A 20,696-nucleotide genomic window follows, 5' to 3' on the forward strand; every position below is an offset into this window, starting at 1 on the left:
GTGACGCTGACCAATGTATCTCAAGTTACCATCCAGAGCTATTATGCCATTATTTGATCAAGCTGCCAGAATTGCAACATCCTGCTCATACAGAATTTTCAATGCTTGCTCCTTGGAACTGTGCCGTGTACATGTGGGATCTGTTAAACTATATTAATTTAACTAATAATTGATGTATGTGTGTTTTTTTGCTTTGCCAGGGATCCAGCTGCTTTTAAAGCATCTTCCTGTACACTTGTCTTAAAACCATAAGATGTATTAATTAAATCAAAAAAATTGATAAACTGCTTGGATTGCTCAACTTTAGGGGATCATAGCTATAGCTAACTTTCAATCATAGGTAGCTAGGTAGCTAACTACATCGATCTCCCTTCAATGAATATGTGCATGGACACTTTTAAACATGCAGTATTGTGACTCATTTTATTAATGTTGCTGTCTTTTTGTTTTGTTTTGTAATTGTACAAGCGTTGTAGCTAGCTATAATTTTTCTAACGTATTGTTTCCTTATGTGTACATGATGTGTTTCTCTGGGAACTTGAAGGAAGAACGGCTGTAGTTGATTGCCTGGAGGTTAAATACAAATCAATCAAATTTCATATGGGAGCATACCACAGATATCGATCTTTCTAGACTATAGCATGCCTTGCATGCTAGCTTCTCACTGCGCTAATTAAGGAACAGGGCAGGGTAGCCATGCCTTCCTTTCAGTTTGGTTTGCTCAGCCATATATTCATCACCATGCATAGACCCCATGTATATATGTGAGTAACACATGTCTAAAACTCCACCACATACAGTGATAGCAGTCAACCATGTATGTATCTTCAGACCAGAATCTATAGCTATAATGTTATTAAAGTGCTGCATGAACTGTCTGTCTATGAGGTCATGAAGTACACACCTTATAATAGTGACACACTCACTATAAAGCAGTTTTAAGTATACACCTCAGAACCTAGCACATACTATATAAAGGAGCTGCTAGGTGCATGGTCTCAATAATAAACGAGACAACTACCAAGTGATGTACTCTGTAAGTGTTGTAGATGATGCAAGATACATAATATAATTACATGTATCATAATTTTAATGAAATAACTGACCTGAACTCTATCAATCATGATAGTAACAATCACCTCTCATTAACCACACAGTCACTCATCTTTATTGCCTTACATAATAAGGTTAAATATTTTGCATGACATGATTCAACATTTATCAAATGCATCAACAAAATTAATGTATAACAAGATAGCTATTGGTATAACAAAAATAAGAACATTATAAAAAGTCACAAATCATCTTCCATGATACTTAAAAATAAAATTTATATTACAATACTTAAAATAATATTTATATTCCACAAGATCATTATTTCATATTTCCCATTCTGGAAGAAAAGAATACACAAATGATAAGAGGCACGTACATTAATATAGCTAGATGAAGGTACAGTCTATACAAAATTGAAAAGCCGTCTGTCTGTATATGTGACCGGATTTGCGATAAGGGGTTTTCCACACACATCCAATTCTATGAACTTGGAAGACCATAACTTAGTGCTCAAGAAACATGCAGCAAACCTGCAAATTTTACCAACCATTCAGCTATGTTGGCACTCACTACTGAGCGAATTTCAAGTCAATAGCTTTTTCTTATGAATTGTCAAACTTAAGAAATAAATTAGATGTGTGTGGAAGACCCCTTTTTTGCAAATCTGGTCACATATGTGAACTGGAATTTTAATGGACAGTCGTATTACTAATCATGGATTCCAATCAACTAGTTTTTGTAGCTTTATAGGTTTTATTTTTCTAATAGTATCAAGATAGTAAAATGGTAAGAGCCTCCTTACTGGTAAGTATCCCCACGATCATCTGGGTCATATGGAACGACATTACTAGATAAATCTGATTCATACAATCGTCTCAAGTAGTGTGACAACCAAACTGCAAACACCAGTGTTGGAATGAAGAACAGGACACACCATCCAATAGCTAGCCAGAACCCATTCTAAGTGACACAATTATACAGTAATGTAGCTACTGGGATGAGTAGTGCACATACTATTCCATCCACTGCATCTTCACAAGCTTCATAATAAAGATTACTATATGTGGCATAGAGTGGTTGACATCTTCCAATCTCATTCTCCAACTAGTAGCAGTACAATAACTACACACTACTATATAAGGGCAGGTATACACTCACATTATTCACAGCCCAGTTAGCAAAATCAGTTGCAAATGCTACAACGTTGTTAAACACTTCTAAGGATCGCTGTCAAATAGACATTTGACATATGACAAAAATCACACAAAAACTCACATTAACCAAAAGTCGACCAGTACCATCTGTATTGAGTTGAGCTAAGACTACATCAGCATTATCAAGCACCTCAAATACTCTATCCTGGTGATGTAGCAAATAAAGCACACAGAGTAAATTCAAATGCATCAATTTCACCTTCATGGGTAAATTTAAAACTACAGAAATTTTGGTTTAAATTACTAACTAAAGGTGGTTGTAACCGGGGTGAGCATTTAAAACTAAATCAGTCAAAATAACTAAGGAAGGTCAATGTAACTGTTCACTTAGGATGTCGAATTAACGTTTTCGGTAATTTCAGTGTGTATAGTCAAGTCTACTATGGTAAAGATTAGATGACCAGCTACATGGTTAAATTTAAATTGGTACACTGGTCGTTATAACATTTGTGGTTAATAATACTGTCACAATCAAAAGTGAGCATGGAGAACATAGGTTTTATATCCAATTTGAAAACTCTATAAGATCACGTATGTTCAAAGTATTAAGATGCAGTATGTATATCACACAGTAGGGATATTATACTTCTTATTGTTTTACTGTGATTATTGTCTGAAAAGTGAAGTATCCATTATGCTTCGTTGTCAGCTATGTTCAACCCTTTACACAGCAGTATGAATCAGGAACTGTTTGAAAACACCTCTGCAATCAAAATAGCCACTATGAAAAATACGGACTATTTCCATTACGAAGGCAAGCCATCATGCATGTGCTATCGCCAAATTGACACTTTTTGCTGTCAGCAAAGATGAATGGGACACAAAGGAGGACACTGGTAAGTCCATGAAGAATGCATTGTATGTACTGTTGTATGCCAAAAGGCACCTCTCGGGCTGAAGCAACGTTGAACAGTGAAAAAATCAAGCCCGTAGCCTTAGCCGTTATCGAATTACGCTTGTCTGAAGGCATCAGTCAGTCACTCAGCCATTAGAAAATTGTTAAATAAATTTATCCGTAGCTACTTGTTGGAAACATTTCGGGTCAACCTGAAGGCTTGTTTGGGATTAGTTTTACCTACCAATACTGCCTCATCATCGCCTGAGACTGGTGTTTGGGTGATGTTTTTCATGGGCCAAGCCCACACCTTTGTGGTCCTACTACACAGTAGTGACAGTACTATCGTACTATATGATTATTGTGAATGTGTGTCATAGATTAATGTATGTTATTACTAGTGATGCCTGACTTGATAATTAATGTAAACAAATTAACAAATATTTTGTGACAAGAGTTAAATTTACAATGGATGGTTAAAATGACCATGACGGCAAGGTTATTTCAAACTATTTCAAATACTTAGCTAGAGGTTGAAGAGACCATGGGACATCTGGGTAACATGTTGCTAACACATTTACCAATTACTCGCTTATCTGAACCTCAGTTATCTGAACACTTTGATTACTGAAATGCCAAATGTGACAGTTCTATTAGAGTATTTTGTCATCAGCGTGCATTCTATTAGAGTATATGACTGTTCTATTAGAGTAGTTGAACGAAACTCTGCATACATAAATCAATGGGCTTCAGTTATCCAAACACTTTCACTTATCTGAACACTTTTAGCTAACTATAAGAACAAAGCTGTTCGGATAACTGAGGATCCACTGTACATGTATAATTGCCCAGTTAGTTACACATGGACTAGGGCTTAAAAAACAGCTAAGCAACATGAAAAATGACAAAGGTGGTGGCCACTGCAGTGATGTCTACCACTCAAGAATCCACATTGCTTCAACACTGCTTTAATATCTTTGTAGGTTATTTATGGCTACTGGTCTCAGTAATTCATTAATAGTGGCAGAAGTTGATGTTGTCCTACTTCTTAAAATCAAGCCACCAGCCTGTGATGAATTTGTTTACTAATGTGAATTTTTATATGTAACAAGTACACACAAAAAATTTAGAACTATCAACTAGAGTAGGGACCATAGCACATCGATAAAAAATACTGAAACAAGCTGGAGTAGTACATGATATTAAATCACAGTAAAACAATAAGAAGTGTTATATCCCTACTGTGCGTTTCCAGAATCTTGAGCACAGTAGGGATATAACACTTCTTATTGTATTACTGTGATTTAATATCATGTACTACTCCAGCTTGTTTCAGTACTTTTTATCGATGTGCTATAGTCCATACTCTAGTTGAGAATTCCAAATTATTTAGTGTACTTGTTTGCTAACTGACTGGTGAACCCACGCATTCCGCATCTGGCACTGCACGCCCCAGCTATATCAATCATCATCTGTTACATAACATTTCGAACCAAGAGCTGTTCGAAAAGCACCACTGCAATCCACGCATACCGAAAGAAATGGTGCCACGCACCCCAGCTATCTGAAAAGTGAAGTATCCATTACACTTCGTTGTTGACTATGTTTGACCCATTACACAGCATTACGAATCAAGCACTGTTTGAAAAGCACCTCTGCAATCAAAATAACCACTATGAAAAATACGGACAATTTCCGTTACGAAGGGAAGCCAGCACGTGCTACAGCCAAAATTGACACTTTTGGCTGTCAGTAAAGATGAGTGGGACACAAAGGAGGACACTGGTAAGTCCATGAAGAATGCATTGTACATACTACGGTATGCCAAAAGGCACCTCTCGGGCCAAAGCAACGCCGAACAGTGAAATAATCAAGACTGTAGCCTTAACCGTTATCAAGTTACGCTTGTCTGAAGGCATCAGTCAGTTACTCAGTCAGTAGAAAATTTCGTTAAATAATTATATTTTAAATTCTGTAGCAACTTGTTGAAAGCATTTCGGGTCGACCTGAAAACTTGTTTGGGCTTAGTTTTACCTAACCAATTCTGCCTCATCGTTGTCTGAGAAAATTGAGGCAAATTTTTGAGTGATGTTATTTCGTGGGCCACGCCTACTCCTTTGTGGTCCCTACTATACAGTACTATCAAGAGTTAATAATAGTAGGGAGGGAGAGTGTCTAACGCTCAATAGGCCTGTATAAAATGAGCGCGTAAGACAATCTGGCTTCTTAGCCAGACGTGTTGATTGCATGAAGGGAGATGTGAAATGAGGCAAGCCGCAGAAGGACATTATCGATACTACTAGCTGTTCACGAATCAGTCTCATGAGCAACGTGCGAGGCAGCGTGTGCAATCAAACATGTCGATTTACGATGAACAGCCCTCGGTACTGGCCAAAATTGAAGCAGAAACAGTTCAGCATAGCAAGAAGAAGCGTCAGAGAAGATCAATGAGGAAAGCTGAGATGAAGCACACTCGGAAGCACAGGTAGAATTGCATCACGAATCTACCGTTCAGCCACGTCCCGAGGTAAGGCCCAAGAAGAAGCGTCGGTCGAGGAGTGATGAGCTGGAAGTAACCAAGAAGAAGTGTCAGACGAAAGCAATGGCAAGGAAAAGAAGCGGCGCCGATGAAACACAGCCTGAAGAATCCCAACCTAAGAAAAAGCGCCAGATGAAAGTTATGAACGATTTCTCTCTGGTTCTTCCATCACTCACTGGAGTAGCCATCTTCGCATCACTGCTTTCTCACCAACTATCGATTTTGCAAGGCCATACAAAATGTGACATAACGTGTTTATTGCGGTCATCAACACTATAGGAAATTACAAAGATATACGATAATAAGCGGGGTGCTCTACGCGCTCATTTTATACAGGCCTATTGAGCGTTAGACACTCTCCCTCCCTACTATTATTAACTCTTGGTACTATCATACTGTATGATACTATCGTACTGTACGATAATCTTCGAGGATCAAGTTTATTTTTCTGGTATGAAGGAATGTGCAATTTTGAATTATAAGGGAAACACTAGTCTTTATTAATGCTTGACACGAAATTTATACACTACAATAATATTTAAACAGCTTTGTTCTAGAAGAAAAAAAAGAGTACAAGTGATCATTTTCACCAAACTTCCCCTACATTTTTAATGTATTTTGTAGTCATGTGATCTTTTGTATACCAATTGAATCACCATCACATGTTGAGTCTAATGGCATTTAGTTTACTGTTGTGTGGTGTAGGCCTAGTGTGGTGAAGCATGATATGGAGACATGGTCAACAGTGGATGGTTATGGAAGAGCTACTCTCTTTGGACAGTCTGGTAGCAGAGGTATTCTTCAAACGAAGCAATTATTGGTATCTAACATGGTATCAGGAAATTTATGGTGCGCGACGTGGTATTAGCAAAATTCTTCCCACATTTTAATTCCTTATTGAGAGTTTATATGTTTGTGTCCTGAATGTTGGTTAACCATTACTTGTGGCTACACTTCAATACAGAGTGTTCTCAAATGGGACATGCCCGTCATTTAAATCCAAATTATTATTGTTTCTGGTAGCTTATGAGGCCAATAACAACACCTCTACAGCACATAAGAAAGCTCATTCAAGGACTGATCCCCTTTAAGTTTATAACCTTCATGTGTGTTTAATACAGTTCTAAATACTATTCATTCATACTGTACATTCTCCACCTTTTCAAACACATTTTCTGTAACAACTTTAAACAGGCTGTAGGACCAGGTGTCCTACAGACCTTCAGCACTTGTGCTGTAAAGCCTTAATAAATAAACATTAGGGATCATGGAGGTTTGGGCTTTTCTGGCCCAAAAAAATCACCCAAAAACCAGCTTCACAATACTTTCTGGTGCCTCGGCATTATTGGATAAGTATAACTCCAAGCCCAAAAGTACCTTCAGTACAATCTTAAATGCTTCCAACAGCTAAGGCTACAGGCTTGATTTTTTCGACATTGCTTCGGTCCAACAGATGCCTTTTGGTACACCACAGTATGTGCAATGTACACATCATGGACTTATCTTTGTTCTCCGTCCCATTATTATTGCTGACAACCCAAGATGTCGATTCGTGGTAGCGTTATGGCTTCCCTACAGTACATTTGTAAACATGAATCGTTTATATTTTCCGTGGTGACTAGATTGATTGCAGAGGCGCTTCTCCCACTGTCAATTCATTTGTAATGCTGTGTAACAGGCTGAACATAGCTGACAGCAAAACATAATGGCCACTTCACTTTTTTGAGTCAGTAACTGATAGTTGGGGCACATTAATCGTCTGCATTTGTCTGGATTGATTGTAGAGGTGCTTCTTCTACTCACTTGTAGCTCTGTGTAACTGGCTGAACATAGCTGAAAGCGAGGTGCAATGGCCACTTCACTTACAAGTCAGTTCAGATGAAAACATTACCTCTGGTGCCATTCTTTCTTTTGATGCAGTATGCATGGGCTCACCAGTTATAATAATGTTGCAAAAAAGTAAACAAGTATAAGGTAAAATTAGGAATTATAAATGTCAATTGTAGTAGACCTTTACAAAGGACATGGTCTGTGCTTGTACCACAGGCAACCTGGCTCTCTGAAATTAGTTTTGAGAATTGTGTCTGTCCATACTAAGTTGCAAACTAAAAGAAAGCTTTATTTAAGGAAAAATTAAGAATTTTAAATTTGATTAGGGATCAAAGTGAAGAAAAAAGTAGGGAAACAAGGAAGGTTGCCCACAACTGCAGATATACTAGTGGACATTTAATTCAGTCTACCCTGAATTACGGATTAAATGTCTACTAGTATATCTGCAGGTGTAGGCTACTTTTTTCTTTTCTTTGATCCCTAATCAAATTTATATAATACTCACATTTAACTCCACTGCAGTTTCACTTAACATCATTATCTGTTGTTCAAGAAGTTGCTAAAATACACACCAGTTATGGTTACTAGTATACAAGATCAAAGTCATGTAGTAACTCACAGTACAGTTCCTGATCTCAGTAATTGTAGTCTGATTGATTCTGATAATTTCATCAATGATATCCTGAGTGTCATCAGCTAAGGCGGTCTACATTGGGTATAAGTGTTAGTCTGTTACTGTACAAGGAACACATGCACTTGGTTAAACGCTGTGGTATTTATTGTCTTAGCTTTAAATGTTGATGTGGCGACTATTTGGATTTGACCATAACTTGATGCTCGAAAAAAATGATGAAGTCCTTATTTTCAAAATTGATCACCGCACCACTTGAGGGTGGAAGGTGTGAAGTGACGTTTAACCAAGTAAATACAGTATGACAAAATCTAGGAACTCTCAGTCAAAAGTTCCCCTCTAATACTCACCTGACCTCCTATTACTAATCCATCACGTACTGTTACCAGTGTACTAATAGTACTATCAACAGCTAGTGTACTTATTTGAGATGTGATCTGAGTGATGTATGTGGTATAGTTAATGGTTTGTAGTCCTGCATTAGCAAATTCTGCGAGGCTATCCCGTGTCTCCTGAGTTAGAACTTGATTTAGCACAAAGCTAATATCAGTGTCTACTTCACGAAATAGATCATCTAAGTCAGGAAGTTGCTATGACAACAAAAATGAGATACTTAATTGTCAAATCAAACAAGCACACAATATAACAAGTTATAATACAAATCTGTGAGAGAATAAAGATAATGTATTACTGGCTTTGGAAAATTGTTTTAAAATGATACCTCACGTTCCAGAGGCAAAACAGTTTCGAATCTACCTTACTGTGAATCAGAAAAAAAAAATTGTCATAATAAAAATAGCTATGTCGACAAAAATGTAACAGCAAAAATGATAATTAACTGCTAACAACAGTAGTCAACTTGACTCGCAAGGAAATTTGGTCAAGACATGACACTAATGATTTCCACTACTCTTCAGTACCATGAGTACCTGGGGAACAACACTCAGATCCAGATGTAATACTGAGCTAGAAGATGGTAGTTCTCTACTTTTCATTCAGTTATCAAGAGCACACTTTGAGGTGTTAACAATCATTTTAATTATCAATCACAACTTTCTTTTGTAAATAAAATTCAGTGTAACAAAATTGCTTTAAAAAGTAAACAACGCGACATCCCTTGTAGAATAATGCGTTAGGAGGGCAGAGGTATATTGGCACAGTTGTGCTACAGAAAGAGATATTTGCTTAAGCTATCCCTTAGTGTCTGCACTGAGATATAGAAATGTCCTATCTGTTTCTCATATTGCCAGAAAATATCTAACAGGATTTTCAGTATACCCATGGGATAAAAAGGGATTACATGTGCCAGATTCCTAGCCTCATGGCTGACAGTGAGGCACACACCAATAGGGTGAGAAATACTTACTCATCTAGACATGGAATGCACAATACACACTGCCTCCACTTACATGAGTAATATTGGTTAGTTCTTCTAGATTAAAACTTGGTCTCATACTGAGTCGGGCCACGTCATAGACTGCTCGATTAGCTTTACACCCACTACAAGAAAAACAGACAGCTTCTAGAAGACTGAATTATTTTTATCTAACTCACTTCAACATATCAGCCACAGTAAGTCGTATACTGGCATCATCCAATATAAAACAGCCCAGTAACGATCCACCCCATAGTTCATTGTTGTCAACGAGCTACAAGTGAGAGAAGAAAATTAACACACTTGATATGGTTAATGTCTAAATTAGACTGATCATTAGAGCTACAATGCTGCTTGTATAATGTAACGGACAAAAGCCAGAGGTAGGCAATGTCTGCTCTATTAGAGTATCTTGATCCCATCTGTAACTACTTGCACATAGTCCAAGTCTCATGAACAGCACCTAGACAGCTGAGACAATTAGTATATCAAATAATGTGGTAGATTACATGTAGACAACATCAGTGACAGCTAATTGGCAAAATAAACTTAAAATTTTTACTGAGGTTGGAAAGTTTGATCTCCTATATTAACAGAACTCACAGGAACAGTCTTTAGTAGTACACTTGTCAAGGCAGTATGTCATTGGGACCCATTCATAGGCAACCCTTCCTGACTTGATCAAATCAGAACTGTCGTTGTTAATAACTTTCTTACCATTTCGAAAAGCTCATAACTGGGGATGTCATCATTTGGAGGATCATCTGAAATAGAGTAACAAACTTTGATCATGTTGGCTCCCAAGAAGAATGTGATTGATGCCAAAAATAATAAGACGAAGGCAAAAATAAACATGAGAGTAACTCCACTGTAAAGTTAATGATACAACATGTAGTCAGCTTAACATGTCTCTTACAAATACAAAATAGTTATTCCACCGTAGTGTGATAACTGTGTTCTATCGGGTGGCTCAGTATGCCTTCTGAATCCAATAGCTCCCAATACTAGTCCAACAATTAATATTAATATCACAATTAATGTTAGTGAGCATATCAAAATACTGATGACATATCTGTTGATTTGATCATTGATTATCAACCTTCTCATTTTGATCTTGATTCTGACTCACCGTGGGGTATCGTACTCATCAAGTTCATCTTGAATATCACTCGATTGCGATCGAATGTCACCGATAAATCCTTGTTCATTGATAATCTAGTCAGGGAACACAATCAAGCATTTTTCAAATTCCTATTTATTAAATATTTATAATCTACTTAGCCAAGTGTACCCTCTGGCAAAGTTTCAGCCTCATATGCCAATAACTTTAGAAGTTGCAGCCCTACAAAGTAGCAACAACAGAAAAATCGATTTGTACAGCAAGTATAGGGAAAATAAATTACAGGCGCTTATAAAAACGGTTGTAACTGACCAACGGATTAAGGTACGGAGCTACAATTTTCATTGTTGTGTTCACCATGAACAGGCGAGTCAATGACTGGGTAAGTGTTTCCTTTACTCACTCTTCTTCACTGCATACAAAGGCAAAATTCGTGAAAAAATATTGATCATATATGATTGCTTCAATGTGACATAAACAAATGCTCATAACTTAGGTCTACTGCAACGAAACAAAGATTTTCCAACTCCTCTTGAGCAGGTGAATAAGATGATATCCAGAGTTTTATTGTTAGTCCCTTCCTTCACTAAGAAAGAGGCGTTCAAAAAATTTACAGGAATTCTTTTCAATAATACGCAAGTATTTCACCCAATGTATTCAATGCTTTCTACTGTAAATTTTTGCTTGTGCGATTGTGTTGGGTTTTCGCAGATCCGGTCACGCATGATTTCAACCTAAATCTAAAGTATAGATTTAATTTGTACTTTAGGTGACAGTCCCCCTTGTTTAGGCACTTAATGATCCCCACTAGCTTGTAAAATTCTTTACACTTGTTTGCAACTTTTTTGTAACATAAGAACCCAAACTGTGGTTCCTAACTGACTTAGATAATGGTATCATTTTATATGGGTACATAGGTGGAGTTATTGTGGGATTGGATGTGTCATTTTAACATTGTCATACACTGTTAAAATATAGTAAGTGTGGAAGACTGAACATGGGAGCTGGAGAAATTATTAAAGTGCTTACACTACTGTAAGAGGGAGTATATAGCAACTTATAAAGAATGTCACTGAACACAGAGCAGAACACAGCAATCACACCCTTAAACGATCAGAGCATGGTCACCATGGTCACCATGCCTCTTAATAATCTACTGCAGGAAAACAGGACATGGCAACCACGCCCCTTTAGCTCATTTGAGATAAGCAGCAAGATTTAGATACTTTATTAAAGCAGTACAGTATTCTAATAGTACAACCACACAAGTAGCTATATCATAGCTATGCTATAACAACAATTAGACTATGGTACAGCTCATTTAGAGGGTTACTAAATCACTTAGTCATCTGACATGCTCATTTATTAGTCACCTACACATGTTCATTTAGTAACCCACCCTCAGGCAACTTTGTACGTGAAAAATAATTATAACACGAAAGGTGCACAGGAGTACTTGATAATACTGTAATACAATTCTTCTCCGTGTTCTACGAATAATTCTGGACAAATAGTAGACTACGCGGCGTATCTACTGTAGCTCTAGCCGTTACTCTGGTTACCGGTAGAATAATTATTTTTGTGGGCGCTGTAAGGACTTCAGGAAGAAACCGTTCTGCCATTCTGCGTTGCTCTTTCACCCCACCCTAATGCTCTGGCTATAAAGGTATGTACTTTAAACCATAGTCTAAATAAGTTAGACACTGTGACCAACGGGAACTAAGCAATTTAGTAACCCCTCTGGCCCTTAGTAGTGCCCTTGCTGCGCTCGGGACGCTACAGCCTCAGGCCATTGGGGTTACTAAATCGCTTAGTTCCCTTGATCTTGGTGTCTAACTATTATAAAGCTAGCAAACCAGTTCAATTAAAAATTTAAAAGATCTCAGCAACAAAACAATAACATAGCTATGTGGGAAAATCCCTACTTATGGCATTAAACGGATGAATTTCCCAGACAACTATGTTGCAATACTACAGGTTTTCGTCATGTTTGCGATTGACGTCATCCCGTTTGCAATCGAATTTGTCTATTTTACAATTAAATTTGTCGCCTTGGCAACATGCTTGCAGTAGAATTAGGTGCTATTGCATTAGAATTTGTCACGATTGCAGGAAATTCGTCACAACTAATCAGTGAGCACCTGGTTAACCAAGAACACTATGGGAAACACCTGAAATAATTGTTGACTAACAAGAACTGGTAGCACCTAGTACCACTGCAGTTCACTGTTGACAGACATCAGGGCTGGACACTTTTCAGCTACTTGAATTTGTGAAAGATCAAGATACTCTAATAGAACAGTCAATGCAATACTCTAATAGAGCATTCAGTAGAATTGTAGCTCTCACTCTGGTACTGCTTACATGTCATGCAAGGATATATCTTAATAATTTTGTACTACAGTAGATTTTTTTAAAATTCAGTGAAAGCTTAGTTCTTTGAGATACAGAAGCCATTGATGCATCAACAAAAAGGAGAAAGAGGCTTTGCATGTAAAACATCAGAGCATCTTTTTTTTTATTAATTGCCCTGGGGGAGCATACCCACAGATCCCCCAGCTTGGCACATGTAGTTGAGTATCACATAAAAGCAGAAAATCTAAAGATCATAGTAGATCAATAAAAAGTAGTGTGCATGACTATGACCTCCATTGCAGAGCCAATGGATGGCTGAACCACTAAAAATCTCTGGGCTCTGGCCCTGACAGACATTAATTATGCTGTCAGGTGTACACCTAAATTTTACACTAGAAACAGCTTCGTACAGACATGGATGTATGCCAAGTTGCCAACAATAACTCACTGATCTTGGTTTGTAGAACGAACAATCAGTCATGACAAAACCTGCAAACGAGACTATTCTACTGCAAGCACATTGCCAAGGCAAAGAATTGAGTTGCAAAAGTGACAAATTCTACTGCAAAAGTGACAAATTCAATTGCAAAAGTGACAAATTCTACTGCAAAAGTGACAAATTCAATTGCAAATGGATGAAGTCAATTGCAAAGATGATGAATTCAATAGCAAAACCTGTAGCATTCACATCTCTTATAGGCCTAATCTCCTGTTAATTTCAGTACTTTTATTACTAGAGCTCTACTTCATTATTTTTTACTTGCACTAGTAACCAGTAATGGTGTTGGTGTCTCATTGTTGGTCAGGCTAATTAACAAGCAAAGAATTCTCAAGTTAAACACTCTTACACTAGGCAATGGTTGATATTTATGTACTTGATTGTGTTGTAAACAAAGGTCTGCAGGGAATTTCATTTAAATAAAAGTCAACAATCTTCTCAGAGTGATACATACATCATGGCATATCACAACGTACCATTCTCAGCTCCCGTTCTACATCATCAGCAATATTTCTGATAGTATCTCGAAACTCATTAGCTTGTTCCAATATCACTAAAACACAAAATAGTAAACAATTGCCTGAAACAATTAGGATCTAACTTCGTGATCGATCCTGTATTTGGTCCCTGATGTCACATGGGATGGCATAGAAAGTAGCATTGGCCTGTCAACTCAGCAGTTATACAGAACTCATTGTATGTTGATGCAGCTTACCTCTATTGCTTCTTGTGCAAGATTGCCGACTTGCTCAAGTTGGTTTAAAACTGAACTCACATCTTCAACCTGGAAATTACCAGAGGTAAGAAAGAGGCTGGTATAGACAGTAGACTGAACAGGTTACAGAACATAATATGGTAACCACAATAAATTTAAGATGTGCAATTATTGTCAAGCATCATATACTATGAATCTGAAGTGTCCTGGTTAGCTATAATGAAACCCTCCCACATTAATATACCCTCCCACATTAATATACCCTCCCACATTAATATACCCTCCCACATTAATATACCCTCCCACATTAATATACCCTCCCACATTAATATACCCTCCCACATTAATATACCCTCCCACATTAATATACCCTCCCACATTAATATACCCTCCCACATTAATATACATGTATTAACATCTCAGGCAAGCCAGTCAACCTATTATGCTTGTAGGCTAATTTGAGTGAAACTTGGGCAAGCCAACAGAGCTCTATCATTGTGATATGTTGCAACTGAAAATAAATGGTTATGCTTCAGAATCTCATCATTATGGTATTTTCAAGCAGTTACCAGCAATTATACTGTGCCCCTCCATCCTAGGATGCCAGACCGAAAGTGAATTCCTTACTGATGACAAACTGAAGTAGTTGACTTGCCAAACTATAGTATGTACAAGTTGAGCTGGATCCCGAAAAACAGCTAAAAATCAAAAGTGGATTTTTTCTCAAGTGAGTTAACATTTCAGCCACCCAGTTGATTAGTGGTGACAGCAAAGATGTCAACAACAGACATGTACAGTTTGGCTCCATCACAAGTTCAGAAAAGGTATGTACTGGACAATGCGCTTTTATGGCTTCCCACAGGAAATGTATGGTAGAAATTTTGATTGGCCGTAAATATTGTCAGACATTTGAATGAAAAGATTTTGAATCATTTTTAGCGGGTCAAGAAGTACTACAAATAAGCCATACTTCAAGATCATGAGTAGATAACTATTAAATGTTTTTGAGGATCCGGCTCAACGCATACATACTATAGAAGCAGCTACAACTCTAGGGTGGGCCTGTTTGCTCTTGTAAGTAGCCCCATGCATACACTCCCTAAGTATATATATATATATATATATCAAGAGTGTCGTATGGCCAAGTACAGCCAGTGCTGGCGTGCCAGACAAGTGTGTATTTTACAGGAACCAAGAAAACAATGGCTGGATGGAAATTAAGCATTTTTGCTGTGGAAATTTCCTCGGGGTAGGGCACCTCCCATTCCAAATTTGAGGTGAATCTGCCCATCCATCACTGAGATACATGCCTCCAAAGTTTGTCTTATTTTCTTCGTATTTTTATTTTTATTCTTAATCTTTTTCTTCTGTGTCTCGCACACTTTAGAAAAATTGTAATAACTCACATCTGCTTTGGTCAATTTACTTAAAATTTGGAGGGCAGTAAGAACATAATATTGCATATTTACAAACCAATTTTGGTACAGATCAGACAAAGAACAAGAAAGTTATGCACAATTTTTCAAAAATCCAAAGGCGATTTGTTGACAGGGTAAACCGCTTGAAAGAATAACTTGAAAATCGGTCTGTATATGGTGTAACTATCGTAGTGTAAACCTTTTGTGGAATTGCACTAACAGTCATGGAGTTATAACAAAAATGCCAACCATGTGTAAAACCGCATGATCAAGGTTTGCTATTAAAAAAGTATTGCTTACCACACCTACCAGGCAAATACCTAATGGAATCAGCTGAAAATAGGTAGAGAGGTTAAATAATTATTTTAGATCTTTCAGTAGTTTACAAGAAATCAGATTAAAAACTACTGAGTTACACTATGAAAGTCAACTAGATGCAAGATCGAGACACTCTAACAGTGCAGTCGCCCTAATAGAACATTCAGCTACGTAATAAGTCACTCTATTAGAACGTTCAGCTACAATCAAATCACCATGTAGAGAGTTCGACTACGAGCGAGTCACCCTGTAGAGAGTTTAGCTACAAACAAGTCACCCTGGAGAGTTCAACTACAAACAAGCCACCCTGTAGTGAGTTCAGTTACAAATAAGTCATCCTGGAGAGAGTTCAGCAACAAACAAGTCACCCTGTAGAGTTCAGCTTGAAGTTACACCATATATGGTAAGTGTAGCCACAAAGCGTGGTATATCAGTTATACCACAGAGTGGCGTTTTTGATCTCAACTACAGGTGTGGTTCTATGCAAAAACAGCCAAGCTGTGAGAAAAGGATGCGCCCCCCAAAAAGCCAGGGTGAAAGAAGATGTGAAATTGAAGGTGGCGGTTTCTTGGCTGCTTTGATTTCACATCTTTTCACCCTGGCTTTTTGGGAGCCACACCCTTTTTTCATAGCTTGGCTGTTTTTGTATAGATATCACTTCTTTTTGTATTCGTATACTCCAAAGCCGGTCTGTGGGCCAGCTTTGTAGCTTCTTTTACTTGTCTTTTTCTTTACCGCAGAAAGGAGGAATACATCAAGACCTGAATTCTCTGGATACTTGTTTATATACTGTAATGATGCATTTTGTACTATGAAAATTATCACATGTCCTCTCTCCTACAGATAGACTACCTTGTAGCAGAATTCTCTACAACTTGTTTGTCACATTTCGTGAAATCCTAATCTAAATGGTTAGCAAGTCTCTCCAATAACAAGCACCTAAATTGACCAAAAATTATTCATCTGAGCAAGGAGAAGAATTTTCCGTGAGCTCTTGTCTCCTTCGTGGATAACTCACTAATCGCGAATAGATGGGTGTGGCACCGCTAAAGAGTCTAAAACGCCTGATCCATCAAGGATTTCTACTAATTTCGGTCTTCAACAGGTGCTGTTTCACTATAAATAATATTGCTATCTATAATTGTTTCATCTACTGGGGTGTAGAATATCAGTTATAACACAATTACTTGGGATATGACAAAATATACGCACTCATTCCCTGCAGGCACTTGTGCTATATATTTATGTCATATCCCTCGTAACCGTGTTATAACTATAAAAATATATATATATTATATAACACACAAATTCTAACTTTCGTTGTGTATAGTATTTCTGTTTGCGACAAGAAGATATACACTGACAAGAGTTGGGGAAGTTACTTCATGAAAGTAATATATTACATATTACTTTTATCAGTATAATATATTACAGTCACATATTACTTAGAATAAAGAGTAACTTAATAATATTACATATTAAGTTACTAACTTAATAATATTAGCTAAAAATATTAAGTTACTATTTTATATTCATGCTAAGTCACTTTTTTATTAAGACAGCTAAGTTAAAGTTAACATATAAACCACATGCAGTCACGTGATGCACATCAGTGACGCGTACATGCAACACCTGAGCACCATTATAGATGAAAGGCTAATGGATTATAGTAGAACGGATAATTGGCAGTAAAATCCATTTATAATGTGTTACTTGCTCATCGTTACGCGTAGAATCACATGTTACATCTTGGTAAAGTTACTCGTTACTTTTCCCTTCTAACTCCTCGTTACATAATAATATTACTTTTCTCGTTACTAGTAACGACTTATAGTTTCCTAAAGTAACTTAAAGTTATATCACTGCATTTCCTAAAGTAATGCGTTATATTACTCAGAATCGTGAATTGTAATATATATTACGTAATGCGTTACCCCATCTCTGTACACTAATAATACTCTGGTTTATAGTATAATGAACTACAACACAAGTGTGACTTAAGGAAGGCATGTAGGCAGTTAAGGAAGGTATCTCAACTCATTGCACTTTACAAACAATTAACAAAGAGGATAACACAGACACTTGTATGGTATATTTCTTACCAATGTATAATCCACCACATCATATGACTGGGTAGGTATGGGATCACACAGGCTACCAAGACTAGCATTACGACACTGCATGTCTAGGGTTACTAGTGATGCAGTCAAATTATTCAGTTCATCTTGTAGCCTTATGGTCAAATTGAGCAGTTTCACTACAGTACTGTTGACCACCCGTAGTGCATCAATGGAATTGTTAAGGTCTACAGGAGTACAACAACTTTGTGGTAAACTTGAATGTGAATGTATGGTGTATGTGTAGTGTATGCATGTACGTATGTACATGTATGTGCTGCTCACAATGTTGCCCAAACGCAACATTGTGAGTAGTGAATTGTGCACAATAAAAAAACTTGCTAAAAGGGGCATGGCAGCTGCTTTGTTTGCAAGTAAAGAAATGGTAGTCATGTCCCTGAATACTTGCAAAAGAAACAGCTGTCACGCCCCTTTTAAAATCATGCACAATTAGTACTCGTAAAATTGTGATTGGGCAGTACCGTAACATGGTGTGGGCTACAACAATGCAGGTCGGGTTAACAAGCAACACTACACCTATCCTATGTTGAGCATTCTATGTGAAATACTATTTTATTGCAAAGTAAATAGTAATAAATCTGAATAAAGTAATAAAACTATAAAATGATGTGATAAATTGCTCCTCTTGCATTTTGAAACATAATAAATCCTTGGGATGGGGCATGCCCTGAATTCCTCTAGGTTCAAAGCAGCTACCATATAGCCTAAATGTTTCGATGGGCAAATATTTCAAGGTTGAGCAATGTTGCTAAAAATAAAATTTTGGCAGATTTGCAAACACTCTCAAAATGTATTAGATTATATGGAGGTCTAAATATTTCGAGGCTAAAAATTTCGCTAATAGCCCCCAAAACTGCAAAATCAGCAAAAATTTCCCCCCTCGAAATATTTAGGCTATACGGTATGTTGCCTTTGGCAATATAGCTGTTCTGACCATCTTTCATTACTAACAAAGGTTACCAAATTAGTGATTTTTTTGACTGATCAAATTGAAGTACTTACCCACAGCTAATTCAAGACTGCTGTTAATCAAAGGAGCCACGGAGTCCCCAAACACATCCAATATAATATCACCGATAGTGATGTGTGAATCTAAATTTGATAACATGAAAAAGGGCATCCCACACACCTGATAAAGTGATAATAAAACTTACTATTAATTTGACACTGTACAAAGGTGTTTATTTCATCATATCGATCAATTGTTGCATTTGCTTGCTACATAAAAGACATTATCAACTAGGCTAATATACCACATGTCCTACCATCTGTGTGTCATCAATAAAATTGAGTGAACTGTTAAGTGCTGTGTTGACGGTATTCTCAAAATTTTGAACACTGTCGTTCAGTTTCTCATTGGAAACAAAAGCAAACACAACACCAATGCTAGAGATTGAAGACAAACTTAAATTAAACCAAAAAAGGAAAATATGCATTACTATATAAGTACAACAGGAAATGACTCCTATCATAAAAGGAGAAACAATGAATCAGCTAAAATGAAAACTTACAATAGTAGACAGATACAGAGGACAAGCATTATGTAGAGGATGAAACATCTTAAATCATTGTTCTCTCGATGTTCTTGTTTTAAATCTCCACCACAATTGCCACAAAATCGACAGCAGCAGAAACAACAACCAACGATGGCAAAAATCAGAGCAAAAACTGGTCCCAGACAAGTGACAACTAGTATGGGTGCCCACCATTCTCCAAACTGTGTAGTGAACATGAACAACAGTTACTTGGCATGACACATATTCACACACTAACATAAAATCTTTTGGAAATCTCAAAGCTCAAATGAGCTTGTACTCCTCCATTGAAGTGATTGTGTAAATGTTAGGAAATGCTAACAAGTGGGTAGTCAAACTGGTTTGAGACTGTGCAAGTACACAGTAATACAATTTTGTGCTTACTCATTATTGGATGTCGCTCATAATTAATAAACAAAGTGATACACTGTATCATATTTTAATCAACACATTACACTTCAACAGCAACTCTGAGCACCTCAACAACTTACATCTTCCAGTACATCTCTAAATTCAAAGTCACCACTGCCCGTGTGTACTAAACTATGTTGACAACCAGAAGTTGCAATAGGATTATCCAGTGAAGAATTAAGGACTGGTAAAATTACATCTGTAGAAACAAAGACTTAATTAAATACATGCCACGCCTACACCACTACCAAAAACATTCGTGTCCCTATTTTCACAATGGTGTCTGTTAACAAGTGGTAATGGTGGCAATATTTTCACTTATTAAATAAATACATTACCATATGGCAGACTTCCACTGCGAACGCTATCCACAAAAGCATTCGCTAGGTTGGCCCAGCCCTTCAGTCCATCTGAGTTGTCATTCACTTCTATATGGACTAATCGGGCGGCTGGTAGTGGTGCGAATATGATCGAACCATTGTCAGCTAACGAGAAGTTGAGCATCTCCTGAAGCATTTCTGCTACTTCCCGCTGTATGGAGTCGCACATTTGTGGCACTGAACTAAAACCGCCAAGTGAAATATCACAAGTATTATTGTCATTTTGAGCTAATACTACACCTAAACTACAGAGCGCGAGTAGATACAACCACAACGCCCTCATATTTGCAGATCTTCGGTAATTTCACGCGAGCGCGGCTTTTATAT

The 20,696-nt window shown here is 37.3% G+C and overlaps 1 protein-coding gene across 1 annotated transcript; it reads right to left on the reverse strand.

Annotated features, from left to right (window-relative positions):
- Positions 1–1,183: 1,183 nt before the first annotated feature.
- LOC136268134 (prominin-1-A-like) lies at positions 1,184–20,695 on the reverse strand. Its single transcript, XM_066063379.1, has 23 exons — positions 20,328–20,695; positions 20,070–20,188; positions 19,555–19,760; positions 19,309–19,429; positions 19,198–19,261; positions 19,046–19,135; positions 18,008–18,210; positions 14,170–14,238; positions 14,056–14,119; positions 13,931–14,007; positions 10,610–10,695; positions 10,397–10,552; positions 10,198–10,348; positions 9,660–9,754; positions 9,515–9,605; positions 8,456–8,695; positions 8,094–8,180; positions 7,980–8,033; positions 2,332–2,415; positions 2,215–2,283; positions 2,071–2,160; positions 1,859–2,016; positions 1,184–1,393 (listed from the first exon to the last, which is right to left on the reverse strand). Exons 1-23 carry the CDS (start codon positions 20,650–20,652, stop codon positions 1,375–1,377), a joined length of 2,718 nt encoding a protein of 905 aa, XP_065919451.1. The 5' UTR covers positions 20,653–20,695; the 3' UTR covers positions 1,184–1,374.
- Between the last annotated feature and the right edge of the window lies 1 nt (position 20,696).

This window comes from Dysidea avara, chromosome 10 (assembly GCF_963678975.1).
Source record: "Dysidea avara chromosome 10, odDysAvar1.4, whole genome shotgun sequence".
NCBI classification, from domain to species: Eukaryota; Metazoa; Porifera; class Demospongiae; order Dictyoceratida; family Dysideidae; genus Dysidea; species Dysidea avara.